This window comes from Chelon labrosus (assembly GCF_963514085.1).
Source record: "Chelon labrosus genome assembly, chromosome: 11".
NCBI classification, from domain to species: Eukaryota; Metazoa; Chordata; class Actinopteri; order Mugiliformes; family Mugilidae; genus Chelon; species Chelon labrosus.
Genome location: NC_140344.1, coordinates 2,514,122 through 2,541,891, shown reverse-complemented (window position 1 = coordinate 2,541,891; position 27,770 = coordinate 2,514,122). Strand labels below are relative to the sequence as shown.

Here is a 27,770-nt window from a genome sequence, read left to right as displayed (position 1 = left end):
GAATAAAATCTGTTCCAGCATGACAAATAACTCTCAAAACGCATGGCCTTCAAATGCTGTGTCCTTGTGTGAGCTGGGACACAAAGAATGTACCTAGTCGTGAGACCACTAGACACCAGACTGTTTTATTAGGCCCTCTGGAGCCTAATGAGATTAGTATGATATATGATGTCTGTCAGAGATTTTTTTTTTCAGCCAGGGCCGCCGTTATCTCCGATCAATTTTCTACTTATTCACAGTAAAAGAAGAAGATGCACCACATGCTGTACCGTGACTAATGCGTTTCTGTGCATTTACTGGTCTTATTATAGTTGTGCTTATACTGATGTCATTTTTCTACAGAAGCATCTGGCAAAGCAGGAGCTTCAGATGACTCTTCTCAAACAGGCAGTGGAGGTAACTTACTTAGTGTTTCTTTTGATCTAGTTTCTGTAAAGAAGCATGCGTTTTTATGGATTAACGTTTTTTTCTAAAAGCTCATTCCATAAAACCTGACCTACAAACAAAAGTACATACACCTTTTTGGTAAACACACTTGATTACATGATCTGTAGATAGAATAGAATACAATGATCATTAGTTCCATCTCCATCTCTGTAAAAGAAAGTTTGCAGCATTTTTAGATGAATAATTCATTTGTGGCCAGTGTGACCTACTGATTGAAAGCCACCAAATAGAATCCTTTGTGTCGTCACATTTAAATAACCTTTAACATCAGTATTGCCTGTTCATTTTTGGAACTTGTTTTCTTTTGTTTTTCTTTTTCTCTTCCCAGATGTACGTTCATCATGGTATCCATGATTTAATCTTTAACTTGGTGGGGACACTTGAAGCCAGCCAGGTAGGTCTGAGCTGTCACTGCTCATCAACGCATCAAATACTCCAAAAATGGAGAAACTGATCTCTGCAGATGACACTATGCCAGAAGCTCCAGTGGATACTGAGAACATTTTGTAGAACATTCAGTAATCATTGTTTTAATGATCAAAGTTTTCTTCAGTCCAGGGATGACTGATTGTGTTCCTTCTCAAAAAAACAATGGCCAAGGTGTAGGTGTAGCTACAAGTCAGCAAGTCGGTTAGAAGCAGACCGATATGACAGTGCAGAATATCAAAGAATGCAAACATAAAGTACCTCCTGGGATGGATTAAAGGAGATCGGAAGAGTTTTCTTGACATTCATTCATTTTTCTAATTCATTGCTGTTGCAGTGATGAAAATATCACTGACATGATTCAACAACAGCTGTGTCACAGAGCTTCTCTCATATCTCTCGTGCTGCTTGTCAATAGGATGCTGCCTTCAACAAAACCACCCGGAGCCTGCAGGAGCTGCAGCAGAAAGATCTGGGAGTCAAACCTGAGTTCAGGTCTGTTCAAATTTTTTTCATTTATCATACAGAAACATACTGTAGTCACAAAAGGAAACGTACTTCCTACATCTGTCAATATGGGATCCTGATCTGAGTCTATTACTATACAACTGCTATTCTTTCTCAATGTGTCTCCTGACTTCTGACATACTGACACTTGTTCTCTGTGCTGCTGCTGTTATGTTTCCGTAGCATAAACTTGTCTCGGGCAAAGAGGGAGCTGAGTCAGCTCAACCAGCAAACGTCCCCCCTCCTCAAACTCCTCTGCCTGCGCCGAGTTGCCCTGACCGCCACCCAGACCCCCAGACGCACTGGTACATACTGTGTGTGTGTGTGTGTGTGTGTGTGTGTGTGTGTGGGTGTGTGTGTGTGTGTGTGTGTGTGTGTGTGTGTGTGTGTGTGTGTGTGTGTTTGAATTTGAATTTGAATTTGAATTTGAATTTGAATTCAGTCACCAGTCAGTTAAATCTCACCGTTTTCCAACTCTGAGTTTCATCCCAGGATCAGAACAATGATACTCAAGATGCTGAAATTATGAAGCCTCACTTTTTACCAGTATTTAGCACTCGTATTAGTCAGCCAGTACTTAAAAATGATTGATGACTGCTAATATTGCTCATTTGTGGGCAACAAAAGAGGAAAGAAAACTGTGCTTTGAAAACCTTTAAGTTTAGTCCCTCAAACTTGGACTCATACTCTTTCTTCTGTTATTGTTATCAGGAACACTGCCTTGTTGAATGTGTAATCGGGAGAAAATAAGAATTCACAAGCAGTGTCCGTTATGTTTTGTACAGTCAGAGTGAGTCCGTCAGTCACATCTCCGCACAGGCACACTGAACTCTGCGCGATCTCGAGCGTCCTCTCCCTGTGTGTAATTAGATCAGCGCACAGGACAGTACCTGCTCTGTTAGCCTCTAATGTGTTTGTCAAGTTTGCTTTGGAAATCCAAGCTTATTGGCTCACAACAGCCCTGCAGAGTGGTACGATGCACACCTAATTTATGTTTGTCAAGAGGCCAATTTGCTCATTCGGGTTAGACAGAGGGAGAGTGTCCAGTAGCATCAGGACAACTTGGCAGGATGAGATCGGGATAGCGCAGTGAAAAATGACGATGTGCTATTTTTGTGAGTTTCTCCAGTTGTGTTGTCAGTGACTGAATATCTGTCTTCCTTCGCAGTCAGTATAGATGCTGTGAGTGCAGATGATCTCCTCTCTGTCATCCTCTATCTGCTGGTGAAGACCGAAATCCCCAACTGGTGAGAAAGACCTTTGAAATAAAATAGTGATTGGAATGAAATAGTTTATTTAAAATGAAAGTGAGACTGATTTAAACAAGACACAATTAAAAACTAAATTCATTCTCTTATCACTTAGTCCTGATCTGCTATGGAGGCTGTAGTGGAAATGTCTGTGGAAAATAACAAATCGGGACACTCTGGTCTTTCTGTGTGTTTAATGCAGCATCTAAACCAAGCATACTATACTATACTATAATATAGTTTAAAGCAGCATCTAAACAATGTGTAAACAAACAAATGTATTGTGGTGACCTCACAAAGCCAGTTAATATAGGTACAATACAGATAATCTGCCGGTGGTGGAGGTAATTTTAGTTCAGTCATTATTATTTTGTAATCTTAAGCTGCTGAGGGCATACCATGATCTGGATTTACTGAATGCATGTGAGTAACAGTGCTGGAGGAAATGTTTTCTAGTTACATAAGAGCTTGATTCTTGTTGTTTGTGGTCAGGATGGCCAACCTGAGCTACATCAGGAACTTCTGCTTCAGCCACTCCAGTAAAGACGAGCTCAGCTACTGTCTGAGCACGTTCGAGGCGGCAGTGGAGTACATCAACCTGGGGAAGCTGCAGGACACGCACTCTGTGAGACATGATCACACACCAATGGGAAAGTCACTGTTTCCCTGTGCCCAACATCATCTGCATCTTATGTTTTTTTTTTGTTTTTTTTCTGACCCCTCAGGGTTCAGGGGAGCTGAATGACAAGGCACTGTTCAAGGAGAGGATGAGTCTGCTGGTTCAGAGCTCTGCCATGCCCATCCACTGTCTGTTTGAGGTGAGCTGCAGCACTCGAACAGAATCTATCTTTCCCCACTATGGGATAAATTAAAGGATTATATCTTTTCACAATTGCTCTGTTTGTTACTGTTTTTTTAGTAATCTGCGAAGCGCTTTGTACCACACTAACCTTTATCAAAGGTGTTGTGTAAATTAAGGCAATTGACTGATTGTAGGGTTCCTAAATTCTCTACCCTTTTTGTGTTTGTATTAGCACATAGCAAATGGAAACGAAGCCGAGGTGGAACGTCTGCTGAGTGAGGGAGAGGGCGACGAGGATGTCAGGATGTGTCACCCCCTTTGCTCCTGTGACCTCTGTGATCTCCAGCTGTCCGGGTCAGTGTCCAGACACTCAGGCACACAGAGAGGAAATCCAAGTTTTAATAAAGCAGCTTTAAGAGTCACCCTTACATGGTGTGTACACAGCAAACATCCACATTGATTCTACTTCACGTACAGTATGTGTGACCAGAAGGTTAACTTCTTCTCCCCAATACACCCTCCTCTAGGAGGGTGCGCAAGATGCACCACACTTTGGGAATCCCTGGAGTAGAGGACATGTGCTCATCCCCATATTCCCCTAGCAGCCTAGGTCTATTGCAGCATAACTAAGGGATGGTTTAGTCCAGCCCTAATTAGAAACTTGATCAAAAAGGAAAGTCTTAAGCCTGACCTTAAAAGTAGAGAGGTTTGCCTCCTGAACCCAAACTGGGAGCTGGTTACTCAGGAGAGGAGCCTGATAGCTGAAGGCTCTACCTCCCATTCTACTTTTTGAAATTCTAGGAACCACAAGTAGGCCTGCACACACATTTATTGCATAAATATAAAATAGAAATCTTTATTTATCTTTAATTTATTCCTAAGCCTTGTTGTAGCAGCCAGTGCAGATGGGAAGACACCGTTGTTGGGAAGGTAGTGTCTCAAAACTTTTTTTTGTGTCCGGGAGATCTTTGGAACTCAACTCTGTGGAGATAGTGGAGATGGTTGAAGACCTGAAGCAAGCCGCCTCCCTGGTTAACTGCTGTGATGTCCTTGCAACAAGTTTAGAGAGCTTTAAATATGTCTGCATGCAAGAATCAGATAGACCATGACATGGCAAGGGTGGCCCAGTGCAGCATGAGGGATGGCATGAAACACTCCTCTAATTGTACTATTACAGTGATCTAACATATTCTCCTCTCTGGTCAGGATGTATTTGGAGTTTATAGATGGGATTAGCTTTGTTAAATACAAAGAGGACAAGTTGAGGTCAGTCTTACCAGACAGAAAGGCCCCAGTCAGCTAAAGTCTTTGTTTTCCCATCAGTAGTTGAAGTCTAGTGTGTTGCTTTTTGAACGCATGTTGCAGAGAAATGTGCACCACAAAGGTGCAGAAAATCTGCTTCTGCAGAGACGTGCAAGCATTCTAGCATGTTTCTTTTGTCTTCTACTATATGTACTGTTATTAGAAAAATGTGGTGATGGAAGTGGCAAGTATCTATTCTGCTGTTCACATGTCTTCTTTAGTGAGTTCCTGTTACTGTAGCGAAACAATGTATTTATACATCAAACAAGACATATCACTGCTCCCAAACATACTGAGCCAGCCGTCTTGGAGCTTTTAACATTATGTAGTCAGTATGCCGTAAATCTAACAAAACATAACTCTTGAAAATAAATAAATAACTCTGGACCATGTTAGAAATTTGACTGCTGAAGAGCAAAAGTAGAGTTATCCTGCGGACAGAATGTTTAAAAGTTTATTTGAAAAAGAAACAAAGCTGCCATGTTTTTGTTTTTTGTTCTTAGAAACCCTCTGACTACTAGTACTTTTCTTACTCAACATAATTTCCCCTATTCTTCGGCGTCTCTTGCTGCAAAGCTGTAAATCAGGAACAAAAAGCAGTTTGGGCTTTCACTTCCCACTTGGATACCCCCTTCTACATCCCCAGCCACCACCTGTAGCACACCACACAGACACACACACATGCACACACACAAAGGGTGTTTATGTGCATAGTGTAACGATCATTAATACCACTGTCCATTGGACATAAACTAAAGGAAGTTTGTGCAGTGGGACACAGGTGACTAGAGTCACATTTACATGTAAATACTTGACTTCACTCTGAGATTCCTGTGAACATGGTGTGAGTTCACAGAATTTTTGGACCTTGAGCAACGTTTGAAGACAGCATGGACAGAGTTTGGTGTCAACTTTTACAAAGACAACCAAGAACTAATGTCCATGAATTTTAAGGGTAAAATTTTATGGATGAACAGGCGATCCATCATCCTTTGTAAAAATTGGGCAACAAATTCCGCTCTTTGTCGCTGACCACAAATTACAAACAAAATATAGTTTTTATAAGGTAGTAAAATAAGGTATTGTACGTAGGAAATGGTGCAGAAAATGCTAACATACCTGACCAGTTCTTCCAGAAACCACCGCCCCACAGTTTTGGACCTAATTTATTACTGTACTTAAGATCAGTGTTTAGTGATCTGATTTTACTCCGCTTTGTTTACAGCCATTAATTAAAACTCTGGTCTGGTTGTTGGCTTCATGTTTCAGGCGGTTGAATGATCCATCCATCGTCACGCCGTTCTCCAGAGATGACAGGGGTTACACTCCACTGCATGCTGCTGCTCTCTGTGGTGAGCAGTCCCCTGTCACACAGGGGATTAAAATGTCATTTCGTTTTATGTTGCGAGCCATAATTTATATTTCAGAGGAGTGATAATCCGACCTATGTTTTTTTTGTTTTTATTTATTTATTTTTGTGTCAGGCCAAGCCCAGCTGATCGATGTTCTAGTTCATAAAGGGGCTCCGGTAAATGCCACCGACTACCACGCCCTCACACCACTGCACCTGGCGTGCCAACGTGGATACCAGGGGGTCGCGGTGAGCATGCGCGTCTCACAGCAGCTCGGTTTTGTTTGTGTATATACTTTAAATGCAGGTCTTTTTGTCTCATTTCCACATCTTTGCATTTCCTCCGTGTTTAAAGCCATCTTGATAAATTTAATGTATTGTCCCCTAACACAGCACCACATCCTTCACTTCAGTGAGTCACATCCAGAGATCAGCTTTGCCTTTTTCAATGATAGCAGTGATAATTACCATAAATGAAACTCAGTACTTCCTCCAGTACTTTCACATTAGAAGTCTTGTTCCATACATGCATACAGTATGGAGCTTTTATTGTGAAAGATTTGCAGTTTTGTTAACAGCTGCTTAATAACAATGAAATTGAAACCAAATAAGAAACTACAAGAAATGGAACCAGCAGACTGATGAGACTGGCGTGACTCACTGACGTAATTGTGTAGATGAACATTTTACAAAATTTATAATGTGAGCAATTGTAGCAGAGTACATGTAATGCCACCTGTTGGCTCCTGGCTTTGAATATTGAATTTTCTGTTAGACATTATAATACATATGACTGAAAAATAATGTATCAAATAAAACTGAAATTAAGAAAGGTTAATAGAGCACATTAATGTAGCATCTATCGTCTATAACCACTTACACTGTAGAAAGTGGCAGGGGGCTGGAGCCTATCCCAGCTGGCACTGGGCGAGCAATGAGCCAATCACTCACATTCACCCCTACAGCCAATTCATTTAACCTGTGACTGTGGGAGGAAGCCCAAACATGACATAAAACAAACAGTATGTATGTACTGTATGATCATTAAAGAAGTATTATGTGTACGATCTGTGTAGGATTAAAACAGTCTTAAAAAGTCTTAATGTTAGCTGAGTGGTCTGCGCATACATGAACTTGAATTTAAGATGAAGGGTAAATAAAGGTCATAATACTGTATAGCAATATTATGCAATTTCAGTGTGCTCCCTTCTCTCTGTTTTTAGCTGCTGCTGCTACACTACAAGGCCAACACAGATGCTCAAGACAACAACGGCAACACACCACTGCACCTTGCCTGCATGTACGGACATGAGGATGTACGTCAGTCATTGACCTCTGTCTTTATTACAGCCCCTTTTTCAGCTTAGATCACAAAGTGCATGCATTTTCAGATACCTTGATTACCTTCCTCTAGTGTTAACGCTGTGTGACGTGTGTGTGTCAGTGTGTCAAGGCCTTGGTGTACTACGATCTCCAGACGTGCCGCCTGGACCTGCAGAACGACAAAGGCGACACAGCGCTGCACATGGCGGCCCGCTGGGGTTACGAGGCGATCCTGCAGGTGCTGCTGGAGAACGGAGCGAGCACTTACATCCTCAACAAGAACAAAGAATCAGCACTGCAGTGTGCGCTCAACTCCAAGGTTAGCAACACACACACAGCTGAGAGATGGAGAGGAACTGCAACAAGATGTTCAGTAGGTCCCGTAATGAACTGTCAGTTCAGTGTTGTGCCTAAAAAAAGTTTTCACTTTGTTGGACAGTGCCTTCCTCAATTTTCAACACTATGCTCTATACTTAGACAGACTCTGGTTTCTTAAAGACTTAAGAAAGGCCTGTTTACATCTGTCTGGACTGTATTAGCACTTTGTGGTAAAGAGACAGGATGCAAAAAGAGTGGAAGCAGCGTAATTTGAGGAAGCTTTCTAACACTAAATGTTTGACTGATTAATCACCAGTATTGCTACATTAACACAATAGGGCAGTTTGAAAATGTATACTTCTGTACTGCACTTTTCTGACCATGTTGAGGTTGACATGGAACTGGTTTCATATCTTTCAACTTGTTCTGTTAACATTTCATTCTATCTTCTGCTTTATTCATTGTCAAAACAAAATGCTCTTTGTAAAATGCACTAGGCAGTCTTAATCCCTCTCAAACAGCGCCCTGAATAATGTAAAAAGATAAAGAATGCACCACTTGTGAATACAGTAGAGGTTTCCCTAATTTCCTCATGAAATGAATATGAAAACTGTATTCAGTTTCTGACAAAAGATTGTCTTAAATCTTACACACCGAACCTTTTGATACAAGCTTCTTATCACAAATCTTCATCTTCATCTTCTGTAACCGCTTGTCCTGTGAAGGGTCGCGGGGGGACTGGAGCCTATCCCAGCTGTCATTGGCCGAGAGACGGGGTACACCCTGGATGATAATAATAATAATAATAATCAATTTTATTTGTATTGCACTTTACATTTAAAGCAATCTCAAAGTGCTACAGGGCAAACAGTTTAAAAATAATGTAAATTAAATAATCCAGGGTCAAAAATTTAAAATTAAGGTTAAAAAATAAAAATAGAAGAAAGAAAAAAATACAATTTAGTTGTAGGCTTTTTTAAAAAGATATGCAGGGCCTGATCACAAATCATTACATGGAAAAAACTGATGTTATTTTCATGTGCCATAGCTCTGGAGTGTAGCTAATCTGCTCAGCAGCCATAGTTTCCAGGAACTGACGGTTCCTGGATGTGTTTGATTGGCCTGGTCGTGGGAACTGGGCTGACTGATCCTCTTAGGCAGACTTCATCCTGCAGAGAACTGACCTCAAGCTGCATGGTCTGGTTCTGACCTCAGATCCACATTATTCCAGCTTTTGCCTCTTTATGCTGGCTCCCATTACCTCTAAAGAAGATTTTACTGATTTAAGGTCCTTCATTGCCTCTCTCATAGCTGAATTTCTGTCCTTGTTGTTACCATCCCCACTTTACATAATTTGGAATGCTTGTCCAGATGCAAAGCAGGAAACTGGAGGTAAAGCATGTGCATTGATGTCCTGAGGCTCTGACATCATCTGACTAAGGAAATGAGCTTGGCTGACTCAGTCATTTTAAATCTTCACTAAAAGCTACTTTTGGCTCCAAACAGATGTTTCAGTGACCTCCTTAAAAACACTCCCTTTGTTATTTACCTGAGCAAAAGCAGAAAACAACAAATCATCTCAGGTATATGTTCAAACACGTATATTTTTTTTATTTGGCTGCAGATCCTCATGTTGTTGCAGTCCAATCAGAATGGCCGTCAGCGCAGCGGCAGCGGAGTTGATGTGAGTCTTGTCTACAACCGTGTGTTTATCAGAAAGTACTCCAACATTACAACAAGTGTGTCCCTTAAGATGAGATAATTACCTTTTAGGAAATTAGGGACTAGTTGAAAGTAGTTCTAGTGAAAACTAGATTGTTTCATTACATTGTGTTTTACAGTAGCCTGAAAGCCAGACCAACTTCCAAAGTTCAAATAGTTTTGACAGGCTGTATGTGATAGTGGACAGAAGAGTAAAAGCCATGTAGCGTAACACACCTTATAATAGAAATGAAGTGTTACCAGACTCATATTCCAGAAAAAAAATATGTTAGATACACTGCAGTCAGGAATCTGTCCTCTAATTATTACAATATGCAAGATCATTTCCCTTCTTAAAAATTTCCAGCTTTGTTTTTTGGATATAATTCAGATATTTCTTCTTTAGTATAGGAGGTACCACCATTTCTTTATATAGATTCCACTAAACCAAAGTGTTTATTTGTAAAAGAAAGCGGTTTTTATATTTGTGGTTAATTTAGAATCAGGGGGATTTGTATATATATATATGCATTACAGCCTTCATTTGTCTTTGCTCTCTCTCTCTCTCTCCTCTTCCTCTCAGTCTCCCAGTCACTCTCCTCTAGCCTCAGACAGCAGCAGCCGCCGCTCCTCCTTCTCCAGCACGTCCTCTCTGGGGTCAGAGGCCAAACCAGAGGGAGAACGAGTCAGACACAGAGAGGTGAACTATAGCAAGACACACCGGGGAGCTGACCACAGTGTGAAAAAACTTCTCACTGATTGCTTCCCACATTAGAATCAGTTCTAAATCGCAACTCAAAAAGCACAGCATCAACACTGCATTAGTAGTAGGTCTTTGTCGTTCAGTAATTAACGAAAGCAGAAGTGGTTACTTGTACTACAGAAGAAGCTGCTGTTGTTCCATGTCCTTTGATGCTGTCTGTTTGTTTGATTGACAGGTGGAGAAGCTGCTGCGAGCCGTGGCAGACGGTGATGTAGAGATGGTAAGTTCAATAAGCAGCGCCTGAACACCTTGTTTTTTTAGAAGCTGAAATGTTTGTCTGCACAGCAGTCACTTGTGTTTGTGTCTTAGGTGCGCTACCTGTTAGAGTGGATGGATGAGGAAGAGGAGGAAGAAGCAGAAATTCGGCCTGATGTTGTGCTATGCCATCCACTGTGTCAATGTCCAAACTGCGCTCCCACTCAGAAGGTGTGACAGCCACTCAGACAACAACTAAATTTAAAGTGTTCACACTCCAGAAATAGGAGACCACGTTTAATAATCTATCTGATGTGTGTCCTGCAGCTGTCGGGGCTGCAGCCCGGAACTCTTGGTGTTAACAGCTGTAACGCTGACGGTTTCACACCACTTCATGTCGCCGCCCTGCATGGCCACTCAGCGCTGGTCGCCCTACTGATCCGCCACGGGGCCAACGTCAATGCCCGCACCAACCAAAACGCCACACCACTTCACCTGGCCAGCCAGAACTGCCACGTCCAGGTAGGAGCAAAGTGGTCCAGGAAACTTAAGATCAATATACATGTCCTGTTCAGGAACTAGTTCCAGACATACAATGCAGAGTGGCATCCTTAATCAACAATCAAAAAAATAAATAAAACATAACAATGAATTAAAAAAATTGTAAATAAAGGTGTAACATGCAACACATTTAAAATGAATAAAGTAACTGTAAAAAGTGTATCAAAAACACAAACTCCAAGAAAAAAACATAGCTGTCATACACATCATAAATATGCATCATAGCACCGTAGGACTTATTATGTCTAGTTTTGACACTTGCATAAAAACAGAGGAAGGTAAATATTGTATGCTGGGGAGTACAGAGATTTATGGATGCAGAACCTTATTAAATATTTTGTTAGCTTTGTTTTCATTGACCAGTAAAGCTGTTCTGTTAACAGTTGTTACAGAAGTTGAGATTGACATCACCATACTGTATACCTGAGTTTATATCGCAGTACAATACTGCGAAATACATTACATTAAAAGACTCTTTCTAGAATGCCTGTTTTTAGTAGTCAACTAACTACAGACTACATTAAAATGATATTTGAAATGACAGCACACAAAACAGGTTTATCCTGTTTATTGTTGGACTCCTCCTCCCTCCCAGATAGCTAATTCATTGTTTAAACTGACAGTGCTGTGTTACTCTGCAGTGTCACACTAGTGCCAAAGACAAAATGCCCACAGTGACACGTTATGCAGAAGTGGGTCAGCAACAATCCTGGTGCCTCTGCAGAAAGGAAGTCTGCATGTTGCTTTTGCCTGGTTTACTTGCACCACCCTGTGGTCAAAAATCAGATCTGCAGTTCAGAGACGAAAAGGATGATTCCCTATATATCCTCACTACATTTATTTTTGTTATTTTTTCTTCATATCAAAACCAACACTATCTAATTAAGAAGCACTGTGTGTTTCAAGGCTGATGTGTTTTATTCTCTTTTTTACCACTAAGCTACATCCTGAAAATAGTTTTTGTTGGTGGTTTGATCACCAGGACATGGAGTACTGGTGTTTTAATGTTGTGTGAATGGTTGTGTCGCTGTTACACAAGTGGAGAGTACCAAGAGGTAATAAAGTGCCATATTAATACAAGACCATTTACCATTGCATGATGAGGTGACTCTGTCTGTGTGTGTACACGATTGCATGTATAGGTGGTGAGATTTCTTCTGGAATGCAACGCCAAACTGAATAAGAAGGATCACTATGGAAACACACCGCTGATCAATGCCTGTCTCTGTGGAAACCTGGAAACAGCAAACATCCTATTACAGGTACGTACACACTCTGCCAGTGAGGAAGCAGCCTGTGTGCGATATCAGGTCGCTAACATTACTAATGGAAACATGAATGTGTGTGCAGAGTGATGCGTTGGTGAACGCAGCGAACCTTCAGGGAAACACAGCTCTCCATGAGGCAGTGCGGAGTGGACACCAGGGACTGGTGGAGCTGCTGCTGAAGGGCGGAGCCTCGGTCGGCCTCAGGAACAAGAGGCAGAGGACGCCGTTGGACTGCGCCTATGAACTGGGTGGCAAGGTGATACTACACACACACTACAGAGACAGAAGACTGGCACATGCTGGGCTTGACGTTTTGGATTGAGGCAGTTATTTAAATTGTGAATATCTTATTTGTGTCTATTTTAGAGCATGTTGCAAAAGATTTAGCCACCAAACGTTAAGTGAATAATTATATCGGTTAACTTACAAACTGCTTTAAAGCAAAAGATATTCCATCAAAATCACCTTTAAAACTACACCTGCTCCACAGTCCACTTGCAAGTAGGTTGAGCAGATATGTTGGTGGACTTGCTACGGCTTGTCTGTAGATCAGTTGGTCTCTGTGTCTTTTGTCTCCATGTAAATCCATGATGATGAGATCGGTGCTTTATGAAGGTCAGACCAAAAGAGTATGATTAAGACTATGGCTGCATGCTTGGTCTCGTTGTGTTGTTGCAGATTTGATTTGGGACTCCGATGTTTCGTCGATGATATAGAATGATGAAGATGGATAATAATCTAAAAAAAGCTTTTAAAAAGATGCTTAAAACTTTTTCACATTGCTGTATGTTGAGTGTAGACTCTAGAGTAAAGTTAGTCCTGATCTTTTTGAATGCTGGTGACCCTCCTATACTGTACATCAGCATGAAATGTCAGGATCTAAAATCTTATATTAAATGAGCTATCGGGCAATACAGAACAAAGCAGGGATAAAATCTGAAAAAGAATTTGAGCAGTAACAGATATTTTCATGTTTTCTTCTGCAGAACACTGAAATCCTGAGAGCCCTGCAGAAAGCATCTGGGCTTTCTCCTGATGCTGAACCAATCAAACTCCTCTCTGTTCCCAAAGGAGCTCTGGGTATATAATATAATATAATTATTATTAGCTCATGTCCACACCGCAAATCGTCTTTTAATGTTTTCAACCTTTAAGAGAAAGTGTCATTTATTTTGAGCTTCGGAACTGTTTTCACATTTAAAATTGCAGCTTCGTTTGAATCGTTCCAAGCTATTATCAGATGTTTTGTCAGAGCACCATGACAGTCCCTTGAATTTATAGCAAATCTAGTCAAATTAGGATCATGTATGACATCCAGTAATCTTTTGCCGGCCTGTAACTGGGATTGTATGTGTCTTGTGGCTGCTACAGCTCATTCGTTTGTGCAGCGTTTGAGACTACAGGATCACTCTAACAGCAGGAGACAGAAGGTGGCCCAGTCCATCAGCAGGTAGACTGTGAACAATATCTGCCCCTTAGATAAACAATTCACAAAATAAAGTAATAATTCAAAAATGACAGAGGTGATTTAATCTGGACGTGCTTTGATTCAGGATGCAGCAGAGGAAGAAAGGTTCCTCTGGTCTTACCCCCAGGAGTTCACCAACCCTCAACCAGGTACACACATCCTTACTTCTGTTTGGTGTTGTAGACTGATAGTCCCTATAAGCCTACATTTGACTCCGATTTAACATCTAATTGACTATTATTGTCATTTCTGTATATCATATAAATTGTTTTCAATTACAGACTTAAATGCACTTGTATTTTATTTGTTTAATGTTTATTTTTTATAGGGGAAGTAGCCGATACATTAGTCTTCACAACAGTAATAATAATAGTAGCCAACAATGAACTGTTAATGAACATAAAAGACATCATATTCTTTCATTGTGAATTAATATATTGGAAATCTTTCTCCGCGAATAAATACAGAAAACGAATTGAGACCTGACGGAATACTGAAATGTGCAATGTTTTGTTGTTTCTTAACTGAAAATGTTACTTTCAATGTTTAGATAACTAAAGAAAATGTTATATTGAAAGAGAAATACAGTTTCATTGTCAGTTTCAATAATGCCCCCCCCCCCCCAAAAAAAAATGCAATGTCCTTCAGAATGTTACTTGATAGCAGAGCTACTTTATACTTACAGAAACAATGTTTCATAACACATATGCTTATATACAATTCCCAAGGCGAGGTTACTTGAGTCCTGAATATAAAGAATCTTTATTGCCCATATGTTTGCACACAGGAGATTTAACCCCTGCATTTACTAACCCATCTCTTCCGAACTGTATATAAATATGGACAATGCATACCCACTTCCTTGCATTGGCCGAGCTGGTGCTGGTTTCCCGGGAATACGGGCAGCGCCATCTTGCAAGTTTGGAGCCAGGGTCTGCGCAGTACAGTCCGAGAGTGGAGCCACGCAGAGCCGCATTATCGTTTACCCGTCCACACTGTGATTATTTTAGTGGTAGTGATTTTTTTAATTTAAATTTGAAACTGTTTGGGGCTGGCTTAGGCTCCAGCCCTCCCGTGGCCCTTCACAGGACAAGCAGTTATAGAAGATAAGTGAGAGTTTGGTTTGAATCAGGGTTCATTACTTGTATTGCAACCAGCCACCAGGGGGCGATCAAGATATGTTTATGTCTTCCATCTCAATATACAACATGATATTTTCTCTGGCAGCACGCTCCTCCTAACTTTTTTTTACCTGACTAGATGAAGCTAGCTCATTGAGTAACGTAATAACCTCACCCCCCAAACTTAATTTTAGTCCTCTGACTTTATGCTGACTTTTCTCTGCAGGTGAATCCAGAAAGGCGGAGGTTGAGGCGAGGGGAGACGCTGGAGGTCAGCAGCCCCTCAGGAAGCCTTGATGCCGTACCCAGGCTACAAGAGCGGCCCCTGCTCCGCTCTCACACCCTAGACTGTGGAGTCCACACGACAGAGTCTTCACACACTCCCAACATGTCTAAATACATTTCAAAAGAGTGTGATCCGGGAGATGACACACACACTCCCAAAACAACTGTCGACACTTTGCCTGCAGGTCTTCAGACGTGCAGCGATGCTGATGATACTCAACCTGACACCAGTGAACCACATTCCACTGATGTTTCTTACTGCAGCACAGGTAGTGAGACCTCACCATCTCCACCCTCTAATGTATTGTCACAAGATGACACCTCAGCTGACTCCCCTCCCACACACATCCCGGACAATAACTCTCCTCTGGATCATGCCAACGAACTGTCCGACATCCATAGTCAGAGTGTCCGGCCTGTAAACCTAAATTTAGATGAGTCATCTGAAAGCTGGACTCTGCCTCAAACTGAAGCTGAATCCATGCAGTCAGAGGGCAGGGACGAAGACTCCTGCACCACCTGCCCCTCTCCCACCTCCCTGTCTGACCTACATCCACTGATCCAGACTGATGGAGGCAGTCCAGGAAAAACCGAGCAAATAGCAGAACCGAGCAAAGGGTTTAATCAGTGAGGCTGCGACTGAAATGGAGATGTGGTCAGTCCTAGAGCAATTAGGAATTATTAGGCAAAAGGATAACAGAAACTAGATGTTTGCCCAAAGGAAAAAAAGGAAGGACATGATTTTTGATCATATGTTATTGATTCTAACCACCTGAACTAATTCATGTGATTAAAAAAAAATAAAAAATTAATCTAATTTGTGGGGTTGATTCACCCAACTTACAAAATTATATGTTTTATCACTTGTTGCTGTTCTGGTTTTATTTGACCAGGTTTTGAGATTACTGTCTCTTAGTTTTCTGCCTCCATTCCATTGCAGTAGAGGTGAAGGGAATTTAGTTTGTGGTTCCAATGAGAGAGTGAAATACAATTTAAAATATTCAGTTTTAGTGATGGATCGACAAGTTTGAAGATCTGTCAGGCACCAAAACACTACAGAGAGGGTCACAGGATTATTGCAACTCAGTTATTTTATCCACCCCACCATCTCAACCACAGCGATGTAAATAGTAGAATTACATTATTTGTTTTACAGAACAGGAAGGTCTGCTTGCACATGTTCAGTTTGTTTGATGACTTACTTTGCAGTCCTGCTTTACCAGCTCAGTGTTGACACACATAAGAAGCTGCATTTTTTTTTCTTGGACTGCTCCTGTACAGTCCACCAACCTCACCAACAACACTTTTTCACAGAAACTATTTCTTAATTTTTTTTCTAGTTTAAAAAAACACTGATCACAGTGGGAACTGGCATCAAGCAACCAAGACCCTGTTTCTCAAAAGATATGTCACTTCAGTGGAGGCAGGAATCTGAAATATCTCAAAACCTGAGTGAATGAAATCAAAACTTTTGTGTGAGAACAGACTCTTGAAACAGACATAGTACTTTCCTGTCTATCTTATATGACCAATACAATCAAACAAATGAATACAGATGAGCCACTAGGTCATGATTACATCCAGTCTCAGCTCCAGAGGTTTGTCTAGCAAATATGTGGGAAAAAATAGATTCTGACCTCTGAAGATGTCTTTGGTCTGCTCGGTTATCACCTCCTCTTCTCACCCGACTTTGAAGCACTTTCTCCTTCTAGCCTTCACGTAAAGAAAAAGGGATGCAAATGGACTTTGTTACTGCATGGATGTCATTGCTTTAGTCTCGCATTAGGCCTCTAGACTGTTAGTCTGACTAGAGCACCAAACTTTATTTGAAAACACATTGTTTGTTACTTGAATACTAAATGTTAGTTTGGCTTATTTCTTAAACTTTGATTCACGCTTTGGTTGGTTTTCTCTTATCTCCTGTTTAACACCATGCCGCTCCCCCTTATTGTTTTATTAGAAAGATGTGATTTTATTTATGATAGCAGTGTGCTGTGAGTTCAGAGAGGTTCAGCTTCTCCTGAATGTTAGAATGTATGTTCTGCACACATGTAGAGCAGGATAAAGGATTACACAGATGGCTCTGCATGCTAAGGCCAATCAATTAGTTTTGTATTTTACAGTTTTTCAAATCATACCAAAGGATATCTGATGGATTTCCTTCCATTTAGCCACGGATTGTAGAGACTTGCAGCAATTCACGTCACCTTTATTTACTACTGTATACGGCAGCACACAGGTTAGAGAATATAAAATGAAAATACAGATATATTGTCCTCAAAGAAGTCATTTGTGGTGCATTCAAGAACACAGAAAAATAACATACCAGAAAAAACTGTTGTGTTAAAAAAATAAAACCATACTGTATATCAGAAATCAAACCAGTAATATCTTGGACTGAAACTGTCCGGCTCAGTTTTTGTCTTATATGATGTTATTAACACAGCCATATCAAGTTTTTATAAAATTCTACCATCCATATAAATGATTCCACCAAACAGAGCTTAAATTATTGGTTCATGATGTGAATTAGCCCAAATGCAACCACTGACCACCAGCTAATGAAGTTTTTGAATTAGGAATGCAGTATTTTTATTACACCCTATTATGCATATCGGCTTTCAGGCTTTTAGTCATCAGAAAATGTCACATTTGGCAAAGTGTGAATGGGCTTTGCTGTTTTATTTATTTATTTTTATTTTTTGGGACATTTTATAAACCGAATAATTAATTGATAAAGCAAGAATGCAAATGACAGATTAAACCATTCATGTTCGTTTTGTTGCAGCTTAAGATAAAAAAAAGTGTTGTAAAATGAGTTTGTTCCAAGACACACCGTAAGGACATTAGACAGTTGTATAAAAGTATGATTATTTCACACGTTTTTGCACAAATGTGTCATATCCTGATATAAAATAACCCAATAAAGGTTGGACATTCGTATTTAAATCATTTGATATTGATGGTTTGACCAACTTTAGGCCTGTCTCAAGTCTCTGTAACAGGAATGTTTTGCAGTGTACTGAATTTGTATAAAGCAGGTGGGTGCTTCTAAGTACTGTATATCAATCTACAAACTGATGATATGATTTGAAAACTACTCAGAAGTAATGTTAACATACAGTAGTAAATGAGATAAACATGCAGAACTATTAGATTTGACTTTCAACATTGAGATGTTGAGAGAGCTATATGCCAACAAAATATAACAGCTAACGTACTGTATAACCCTCACAATCAGTGTTACTGTTCCCAATGATGTCACATGTTCGTTTCACCTAGTTCACTTGTTAGAATGTATGTATGTATGTATGTGTGTACTATGGCAGTCAGTTTTAGTGAGGGTGAAGCTGAAGCTGACCTTGATACCCTGTTTACTGTCTTTGTGTCCTCTGTACTCTGCTGTCTTTGGTACATAAAACACAGGCGCAACCTCTTTCTGTTTTATTGTGTCTAATTTAAACTTCAAACCATACCAGAAGTCAAATATTGATTTTTTTTTTTTTTTTTTACCACTGTTTTTATTTACATGTTTGAATGTTTAAAAAATGATGCGAATGTGCCTTATTTAATTTACACCCAAGTAACCGATAATAAACATTTGATTCTGACAAATAATGTTTCTTATCAGTGGTATTCATTTTAATTAACACTGAACATTCAGACCGCCGTCACTTTTCAAGTATTCAGAGAAGCTCTTTTGTCTGTGCCGTTTTTAAACAAAACGGGCACTGAACTATACCTGAGTCTCATTCCCCCATAACAAAACTGGTCTGGCCCAGTGATGGGTCACACAACCCACTTGCCCTTGGCCCACATACATGAATGAATTGCGGTCTTTTAGCAGCCCAAATCTGGCATCCAACATGTGGGCCACATAAGGCCCATAATTCAGCCAAACTGTACAACCAGAGCTGGCCCTAATCTGGCCCTATGTTGGACCAAACCATTTTCAGAAGTGGTTCCTGATATCAGACTTAATTCAACCTTAACTCAGACACTTAATTTATGTGCCATATTTGATCCAAATAAAAAAAAAAAAAAATCAACAAGTACAGTATTATAAGCAAATGTTTCGTTATTTTTTTAAATCAACACACACAGTACACACAGTACACACTGACTGGAAACTGTAATCCCAGATGTGCATGTATTTTTGCAACTCACAGATATGTAATATCCTAATTTTTCTGAATACACAAATACACAAGTATAATATTTACCTTTAAATGACAGTGTATATAAGTCACATTACAAAGTGGTCAACAAAATCCAGTTTATAGCATTACTCAAATAAACCATTAAAACCCCATCATGTCACATCAGAACAGGCGTTAGAGAGTCCATTATGGACCTAGAGTTGACGTGAACATTTTAAGAGAACTGTTTATAGTTTGTGGTACATCTGAATCTACAGACGTCTGGCTGCCGTTGGCCTTTTACGCGGACACTAACCCTGTCTGACAGTGATAAATAAATCACTCCAAACACTGACAGCGTCTCATGGTGGTGATGGTGGGCTGAACCCGGGGGGACTTCCTTCCAAAACAAGGAAAGAGGAAGTTATCTGAACGGCTAGCTGTAGCACATGATTTGATATGACAACATCTCACCAGATACTGATTTTCTGCCGTTTTCTAAGGGTGAGTCATTTTATTTACCGAGAAGCTGCTATAGTAATAATAATGGTTGTTAATACTTTTATTTTTATCCTGCCAGTTGGAATAATTATCCAACCGGCCGAGACGGAGTCGTCTTTTAGCATTTATTATTATGGGTCTAGGCTCGGTCTGTCTACCAAGCGGCGAACGTTTAAAACAACGAGAAAGAAATCTAAGCTAAACATGTACCCGCTACATGAGCTAGCTGTTAGCTAGCGTTAGCTTACTCCCATCTAGCTAGATAGCGATATGACCATTCGCTCAAAATAAGATAGCTTCCGGGAGTCTAGTGGAAGTTCAGGAAAATCGTTTTTTTAGTATTGTTTGAATCCTGCTGAAACCCAAAAGCCTTTAACATTTGTATCCTGTAATTTTGTAAATCGGGAAATCTTTATTCTATACACCACTGTGTTCAGACTCCATCAGTATGCATTACGCCAGGTGGAGTGACTTTACCACGAAAACACCTTGCTTGTTTAGTGAGATGTTATGTACATATATGTATATATTTACTTTTCTGGTCTTTGCTTGTAAGAAGAGAGAGCTGACACACCTGTTTCACCATCCTGACCTAATAATGTCTTGACTACAGGGCTGTTAGACAGTGTAACCTTCGTCTGTGCTGTCTGCAGCAATGTGACCAAGAGAGAAAAGGGATCTTGTGAGTTCATGGAGCAGCTGGAGGAGAGGAGCTAGTGTTGTGAACTAGAGGCTCTTTCAAGTAAGTATGCAGTATGCATTATCCTAACTGACTGCATTCAAGCTGGATGTTTGAGATGTATCGCTTCTGAGGTGCTATGATACAGTGCTGCTGCTTCTGGTATTACATTAAGGGTTTTTATTATGTTTCATATTCTCTTATTCATCATGTGACACTTCAATATTCTGCTGGGAAACATTTGGACCTGGCATTCGTGTGGATGTTACTTAGACATGTAGCACACACCTAGACCAGACCAGGCACCCCCACCCCACAGCAATGACACTCCTTGATGGCAGCAGCCATCCCCAGCAGGATGCAGCCTGACACAGACACACACACAAAAGCAGTTTAGGAACAACTAAAAAAAAACATGAAGAACAGCACAAGGTGTTGACCTGGCCTCCGAATTCACTAGATCCCAAACTGATCAAGTATCTGTGGGATGATCCACAGAGGGCCCTCCCCTCAACCCAAAATTGCAGATTTTGGTGTTTGGCTGTGTTCAGAATCAGAGTATCTTCAACCTTGTGAAATAGTACATGTCTGTCTTTGTCTGAAGCGACTAAATCTCAGCTTTCCTTGTAGGAAATGGTTGCTTGCTACTACAGAGATTCACAAAGAGTTTACAGGATCTCATTGTTGAAAGAACGAATGAATAAATCAATTGGTGTGAGTGTGAATGGTTGTTTGTCTCCCTGTGTTAGTCGTGTGATAGACTGGAGACCTGTCCGGGGTGTAAACCACCTCTTGCTCATCATCAGCTGGGATAGCTTCTGTGACCCTATTAAGAATAAGCAGCAACAGATAATGCATGGACATATAACAAACTGGTCAACAGATGGGTCCCTCCATATGAGCTAGGTTCTGCTCAAGGTTTCTTCCTGTTAAAAGGGAGTTTTTCCTTGCCACCGTCGCCTTCAGGCTTGCTCTGGGGGTTTCAGGCCGGGTTTTGTAAAGCATCTTGAGACGATTTGTATTGTTATTGACCCTATATAAATAAAATTGAATTGAATTGAATTGAATTGAATACTAGTTGAGTTGCTAATCTATTAGTAACTAGTTTATTTCTATTAACAACTAGTTTATTTGCTAATAGAATTACATTATAAACAGAATAAAGACTTTGAAGACATTGTAGTGGAAAGTCTTCCATATTTTTTGTAAAGTAATTTGACAAAAATTATTGATTTACAACATGCAGCAATAACAGTGTCTGCAAAGAATGTGTATAATGATGCCGCTTCAACAAGTGCTATTCTAAAAAGAATAATATTATGTGGGGAATTTATAGGGCGCTGTAATCCAGATCCATAACTTTGGTTTTTGAAAGGCCTGTTAGTGAAACCTCACTTTAACCTGCCCCTCCTTCTCGGTCCATCATTAGGGCAGAATGTCCTCAAGCCACCGTCAGAGGGATGTGGAGCAGCAACGTCCCCTGCTGGACGGGACAGAAGAGGTGGTGGAGAACAGATCCCGCAGCGAGGCCGAGCAGCTCTGGTTCATTCAGGACTGCTGTGGAATAGTGTGTGCCTTCATCACCTGGTTCCTTGTATTCTACGCCGACTTTGTGGTCACCTTCGTCATGCTGCTGCCTTCCAGGAGCTTCTGGTACGCTGTGGTCAATGGGGTGGTCTTCAACAGCCTGGCTGTGCTGGCGCTGACCTCCCACATCCGCACCATGCTGACTGATCCGGTGAGAGATTGGGTGGGAGACCCATAGGATTTGATAAAAAAATAGTCACATTCACAGTATCGTAATGTTGACTGAACACAAAAGTTGCGTATCTTGTAGTTCAGATTTATTCTGTTGAAACATTCCTGTTTTAGTGGGGACATAACAATCAGGTTTGGGTAAAGAAGGCGAGATGTCTTCATTACCTTTGGTGTCTCTCATCTGACTTTTAATTTTCCTAAATGTTGGTTAAATTTATATTTATACACAATACAGTTTATCAATTTCTGATATTATTTAATATTAACTGGAAGAACGTGACACCACATCTCTTTTCAGGGGATCGTTTATACTAACAGTGTGTTTTTTTCTGGATGAATGAGGCAAACTCTGCTGAAGGTAACACTCCCCTGTTGAGTGTAGGAGGTCTTTAATGTGACTCAGGACACACTGCGCTCGCACTGCCAAAGGAGTGCGGACACGTGCGACCCAGACCACCTCCAAATGTAGTCAGAGATGGGCTCTCACAAATGTGATCTCAGTGTGTCCTGGGGGTGTCCACACCTGTCTTTTTTACCTGATCGGATCACCCAAAATTAGGTCTGAATAGACTCTCTTTTTGAGCTGTTAGGATACGGATGCATTCAGATTGTCCGGGAGTATCCCAAAGTAATGCCTAAGGACTCAATTAATTTTGGTTTAATTGGTTAAGCCATCTGATGGTATACATTCTCTCACTCTATACTCTTTTTTTTTTTTTCCTTTGCTCCTCTGCTCAGGGAGCAGTCCCTAAAGGAAACGCCACTAAAAAGCACGTGCAGAGTCTGCAGCTGAAGCCGGGCGAGGTCATCTACAAATGTCCAAAATGCTGTAGCATCAAACCTGAGAGGGCTCATCACTGCAGGTCAGTGGATTGTAGTATGACATCACCATTCCCTCTGGGATTTATAGATGTACCCAGAGAGTAGGTCATTCTGCCATCCTCTAAATCCTCTGCTTCTACAGTATCTGTAAGCGCTGCATCCGTAAGATGGACCACCACTGTCCATGGGTCAACAACTGTGTCGGAGAGAAAAACCAGCGCTTCTTTGTCCTCTTCACTGTAAGTCTATTTACCGTGTCCACTTTCAGTCTTACATAGTGTATGTTCCTCGAAGGACAATCAGACGAATACTAGATATTTTAGAAAACTTGAGACTAGTCTTCTCTCTTGGCTAGAGAGACAGTCATGCAGGTCATGGTATATCCAAAGAACAAAGCTGAAACAAGGGCAAATTGACTTGTAAGTTTTCTTGAATATGTGTCACCACTCATCCAAGTAGCTCAGTTCTAAAAGTAGCTGCTAAGGAGGAGAATTAACAGTAAAGGTGGAGAGTTAGGTGAGTGTGCAGAGCTATTCATTTGCACTATGTAATTCTTTGTGTCATTTTCATTTTATCCATTTTATCCACTCATGACCTCTGGGAACCAGGCAGTCTGCTGAATGAGGAAGCAACCAAGGGTGACGAATCTGTGTGTGTATAGAATAGACTGTTGTACTGTTGCAGTATTTTTATTAACAGAGCTTTTAGAGCGTATATGTTGCAACATGATCTACTTTTAAGGGACTGACAATGTTTGCCAAAGAAGGTAAACTTTTAGTTTTCATTCAAATGAAGAGTCACAAAAAACATATTATTTTTATAAACAAGTGTCAGATCATTAAATGTGGATAAATCTGCCACTGAAAATAGTCCATTAGAAGTGCTACATTATCTTCTGTCTCCTTTCTTTCTGAGCTTCTTTTAAAAAATATAATTGTGAGCCATCCTTTTAAAATGTACGGTTCAGTAGGAACCAGCCATGTTTGAACTGAGCAACAGACAAGTAGGGAAGTGATTATAAGGGAAGTAATTTACTCTGGTTCCTCAGAGCTAGTACAACAGTATATTATACAGTTTGCTTTTGGCAAAGTTGCAGTCAACATGCATGCATGAATTTGCTTTATCGTGAGAGAATCCACTAATTGTGGTGATTTGATTCACAGCTTTTCAGTTATAAATGCTTCTTTAGATGGCTAGCCCTCCAGGACATTCCTAGTGTTGCTTTTTTTTAGTGAGCGGCTGTGTAGTAATCCTCTAGATGTTCATTGTTTCAGCTGCACAACATTAGCACGCTGGCACATTTATTAATGAGAGAAAACATGCACAGTAACCTTAGCCAGCTATTTACAGTCTACCAACTAAACGTTCTTTCACACATCCCAGTGAATATGACTCATTTAGCTCCATACAATGCTGAAACTGGTGAAAAATAACTGCTTGTAACACAGAATATTGGACACATTACTCATTTGTTTTTTTAAGGAAAAGAGCAGGAAACCTTTGTGCTTTACTCCTTTTGAACTGGACCTTCAGGGAATGCTTTCATAAGTTAAAAAAGTCTTTTCTCTCGTGTACGTGAAACGACACATGACTCTTCCCACACTCATTCAAAAATAATATCTGATATTTTCAACATGTAACTGCCCAAAAGAAAAGACCTAATTTTCAGAAACTCCTGTCTCACATGTGGGCCAGTAGTCTATTTGCTGATCCTGTTAGACCCTGTAGACCCTGACATGCTAAAAGACCAGCAGAGTTGATTAGCTCCAGCACATTTTCTTCTATCCACAGATGTACATCGCTATAATCTCCGGCCACGCTCTGGCTCTCTGTGGTTACCAGTTTGTCACCTGCATCCGAGTCCAGTGGAGAGGTGAGAGTTAAACTCACAACAGCAGCCTTTTACTCTGTTTTTTCACTAATCAGCTTTTGCCCATCCCTTATAATGTTCGTCTTTCCTAAGAGTAACTCTTTATCTTTGTCCAGAGTGCAGTGATTTCTCTCCTCCAGTGACAATGATGCTGATGATCTTCCTCTGCATGGAAAGTCTCCTCTTCCTCACCTTCACAGCTGTTATGTTCAGCACTCAGCTCCACTCCATCTGCAGCGATGAGACGGTGAGGACAGAGACCTGTGCTCTGTGTATCTTTCTGGATTGTGAATATGTGTATACAGAGATGTGTTTTGTCTAGAGAAAAGAATGATAGCATCTAATGCTACAAACAGAAGTCTGGCTGCAAGACTTTTCTTTTTTTGTTCAGAATCAGATTTTCCCTTTCGTTATAGTCAGCGCAGAGAGTGACGCCTCAGTGAGCAGTGAAAGAGATGTCTTTGTTAGATGTGAATTCTTTTTTTCAGCTTTGTCATGTTGTTTTGACTCAACTGTCTCCTCAGCATCAGAAACTCTTAGGGACAAATACAGCTAACTCACGCTTCTTAAGCTCTTGCAGCCAGCCTGGCCTTTGTAGCTGCACGTCTCTATAACTGGCTCTGTAACTGGACCAAAACCACAGAGCCAGATAGAGCAGTAAGGCTGTCTGTTTCTGAGATGCAAAATTCTAAAGAGGTTGTGTGTCTGTCTGTTAGGAGATCGAGCGTCTGAAAAACGAGAAGCCGACATGGGAGCGTCGGACTCGCTGGGTGGGGCTGAGGTCGGTGTTTGGAGGTCAGCCATCACTGCTGTGGATCAGCCCCTTTGCTGGACTCAAGCTGCCAACCTTGTTCCCCAAACGCAAATTGAAGGGCGGGGCAGAGTTCTCTGTCTGACGCTGTGTCACACAAAGCCCTGCTGTCGGATGGAAACCAAACCATGCTGGGTTTGTGGAGCATCGGCTCTTTTGCCGTTTCTTTTTAGCTGGAGCCAGTCAGATTCTGATCTTCCTGATCTTCCACAGGAGAGCACCGTCCATACTGGGAGGAAAAAACATCATGACGGTCAGACTTGAAGACTGAATGGGTTGTAAATTTGCTCATTAAGATGCTGGATCTTCTTAGAGCAGTTACTAAGAAATAAAACTCTTGACAAATAATCATGTCAAATAGCTGGGAACCATTCTGTAAGAGAAATCATTTTGAATGGCAAAGTGGTGCTTTATAAAAATATTTTCTGTTGAGTTTAAATTCCATAATGACTATCCGTTTAAGAAAGTGTACTGGAAGTATTTTTAACACCATTTTTTGTCCTTCCTTATAAACAACACTATTCCACTATTTCACACCTTCCTTGAAATCAGACTTTTTTTCTACCTTTTCTGTTTTCCTCACAACATAGGACACGTTGGGACATGTATCTAAGTTCTTCAAACTTCTGTGAGTCCAGACTGTATTATTTTAGTGTTTTACCTCATTGCCACAATCACATAAAAACTTCGCCATCGCATGTGACGCTTTCTAGCCACATTAGCAGTTAGAGGACTCTGAATGGTGTCGTGCAGAATAGTCTAGTATTCAACATTCCAGCATCTTGTTCACTACTTTGGTTTGGACCGACATGGCTGGACCGGTTTTGGATGGGTTGCCAAAAAATCAGGATGACTTTGCTGGTCCGCTCAGTTTTAATGTATCCAAACCTTCGTGACCAAATACATACAGATCTAATATACTTTGTACTCAGTGCAAATGAGGGAGTGCCTACATGCTGAAGTAGACTCTATAGGCACGTTCGACTTCATGCAGATCTGTGCAGATCTGACTTGACGTGATGCATGCTGGGTTGAACAAGTTCATTTTAACCAATCATATTCGAGGTCTATGAGCATAACAACCCAGCATGCATCACGTCAAGTCAGATCTGCACAGATCTGCATGAAGTCGAACACGCCTTATGGTAGCATGCTGTGTTAGCACTGAGCTCAAAGGACCACTGCACATCCTTCACTGAGATGTTGGCATGCTGTATACGCTGATCAAGCATAACACTATGACTAATATTGTGTAGGTCTCCCTTGTGCCTCCAAAACAGTTGTGACTCATCAGATAATGGACATGGGCCTTCTGAGGGTGTCCTGTGGTGTCTGGCAACAGGATGTTATTAGTGGGACCTTTGGGTCCTATGGGTTGAGGGGAGGGGCCTCTGTGGATCATCCCACAGATACTTGATCAGTTTGGGATCTAGTGAATTTGGAGGCCAGGTCAACACCTTGTGTTGTTCTTCATGTTTTTTTTTAGTTGTTCCTAAATCGTTTTTCTGTGTGTGCCCGTGTCAGGCTGCATCTGCTGGGCATGGCTGCTGCCTTCAAGGAGTGTCATTGCTATGGGGTGGGGGTGCCTGGTCTGGTCTAGGTGGGTGCTACATGTCTAAGTAACATCCACATGAATGCCAGGTCCAGAAGTTTCAAAGCAGAACATTAAATTGTCACAAGATGGTCAATGTAATTTAATTCTCCTGTCAGTGTATAATGTTATGCCTGATTGGTGTATATATATAAATCTATATATACTTTGTGTGTGGGGACTTATTTTTCCATCATTACTGAAATGAGTGCAGTAGGTTTGCGCTACCTTTTGCGCTAAAAAGCTTTTGACACTAGAAAGAGTTCTGAGGAACAGACTTGTCAGTGAATGTATTTCAGTTTCATTGAATTGTTTTATATGTATTTTTTTTTTTTCCCCACGCTTCAAACGTTTAATAAACCAGGTTCATCTCTACCTCTTGAAAAACGTCTCAGCTTCCGTTTCATGTACTATGAACTTGGATAACACCTGTCCAGGTCACATAGTTTACTGTGGAGGTTATTTATCTCTCAAAGATGAAAAGTTTAGATTTGAAAGGCTGACCTTTTGT

At 40.8% G+C, this 27,770-nt stretch overlaps 2 protein-coding genes across 4 annotated transcripts in view; both read left to right on the top strand.

The window, feature by feature from the left end:
• The window catches only part of ankrd27 (ankyrin repeat domain 27 (VPS9 domain)), a 34,199-nt gene extending 15,505 nt beyond the window's left edge, over positions 1–18,694 (top strand). For 2 of the 3 annotated variants that reach the window (XM_084555997.1, XM_084555995.1), the window contains 23 exons: positions 343–396; positions 776–841; positions 1,292–1,368; positions 1,564–1,685; positions 2,549–2,627; positions 3,123–3,255; positions 3,356–3,448; positions 3,665–3,786; positions 6,004–6,086; positions 6,219–6,334; positions 7,309–7,401; positions 7,530–7,781; positions 9,351–9,410; positions 10,011–10,127; positions 10,366–10,410; positions 10,500–10,616; positions 10,713–10,907; positions 12,089–12,208; positions 12,297–12,470; positions 13,201–13,294; positions 13,586–13,664; positions 13,768–13,831; positions 15,030–18,694. In XM_084555997.1, the coding sequence (XP_084412123.1) occupies positions 343–396; positions 776–841; positions 1,292–1,368; positions 1,564–1,685; positions 2,549–2,627; positions 3,123–3,255; positions 3,356–3,448; positions 3,665–3,786; positions 6,004–6,086; positions 6,219–6,334; positions 7,309–7,401; positions 7,530–7,781; positions 9,351–9,410; positions 10,011–10,127; positions 10,366–10,410; positions 10,500–10,616; positions 10,713–10,907; positions 12,089–12,208; positions 12,297–12,470; positions 13,201–13,294; positions 13,586–13,664; positions 13,768–13,831; positions 15,030–15,719 (3,045 nt within the window). In that variant the 3' untranslated portion in view covers positions 15,720–18,694. The remainder of the gene's footprint in view (positions 1–342; positions 397–775; positions 842–1,291; positions 1,369–1,563; positions 1,686–2,548; positions 2,628–3,122; positions 3,256–3,355; positions 3,449–3,664; positions 3,787–6,003; positions 6,087–6,218; positions 6,335–7,308; positions 7,402–7,529; positions 7,782–9,350; positions 9,411–10,010; positions 10,128–10,365; positions 10,411–10,499; positions 10,617–10,712; positions 10,908–12,088; positions 12,209–12,296; positions 12,471–13,200; positions 13,295–13,585; positions 13,665–13,767; positions 13,832–15,029) is intronic. The other variant, XM_084555996.1, reaches the window with a different exon arrangement.
• A 610-nt stretch (positions 18,695–19,304) lies between these two features.
• Positions 19,305–27,639, top strand: LOC311496083 (palmitoyltransferase ZDHHC7-like). Its single transcript, XM_084555825.1, has 8 exons — positions 19,305–19,731; positions 20,342–20,470; positions 21,837–22,145; positions 22,904–23,028; positions 23,130–23,226; positions 24,779–24,860; positions 24,974–25,104; positions 25,574–27,639. The coding sequence occupies exons 3-8, from the start codon at positions 21,843–21,845 to the stop codon at positions 25,751–25,753; spliced, it is 918 nt and encodes a 305-aa protein (XP_084411951.1). The 5' UTR covers positions 19,305–19,731; positions 20,342–20,470; positions 21,837–21,842; the 3' UTR covers positions 25,754–27,639.
• The last annotated feature ends 131 nt before the right edge of the window (positions 27,640–27,770 follow it).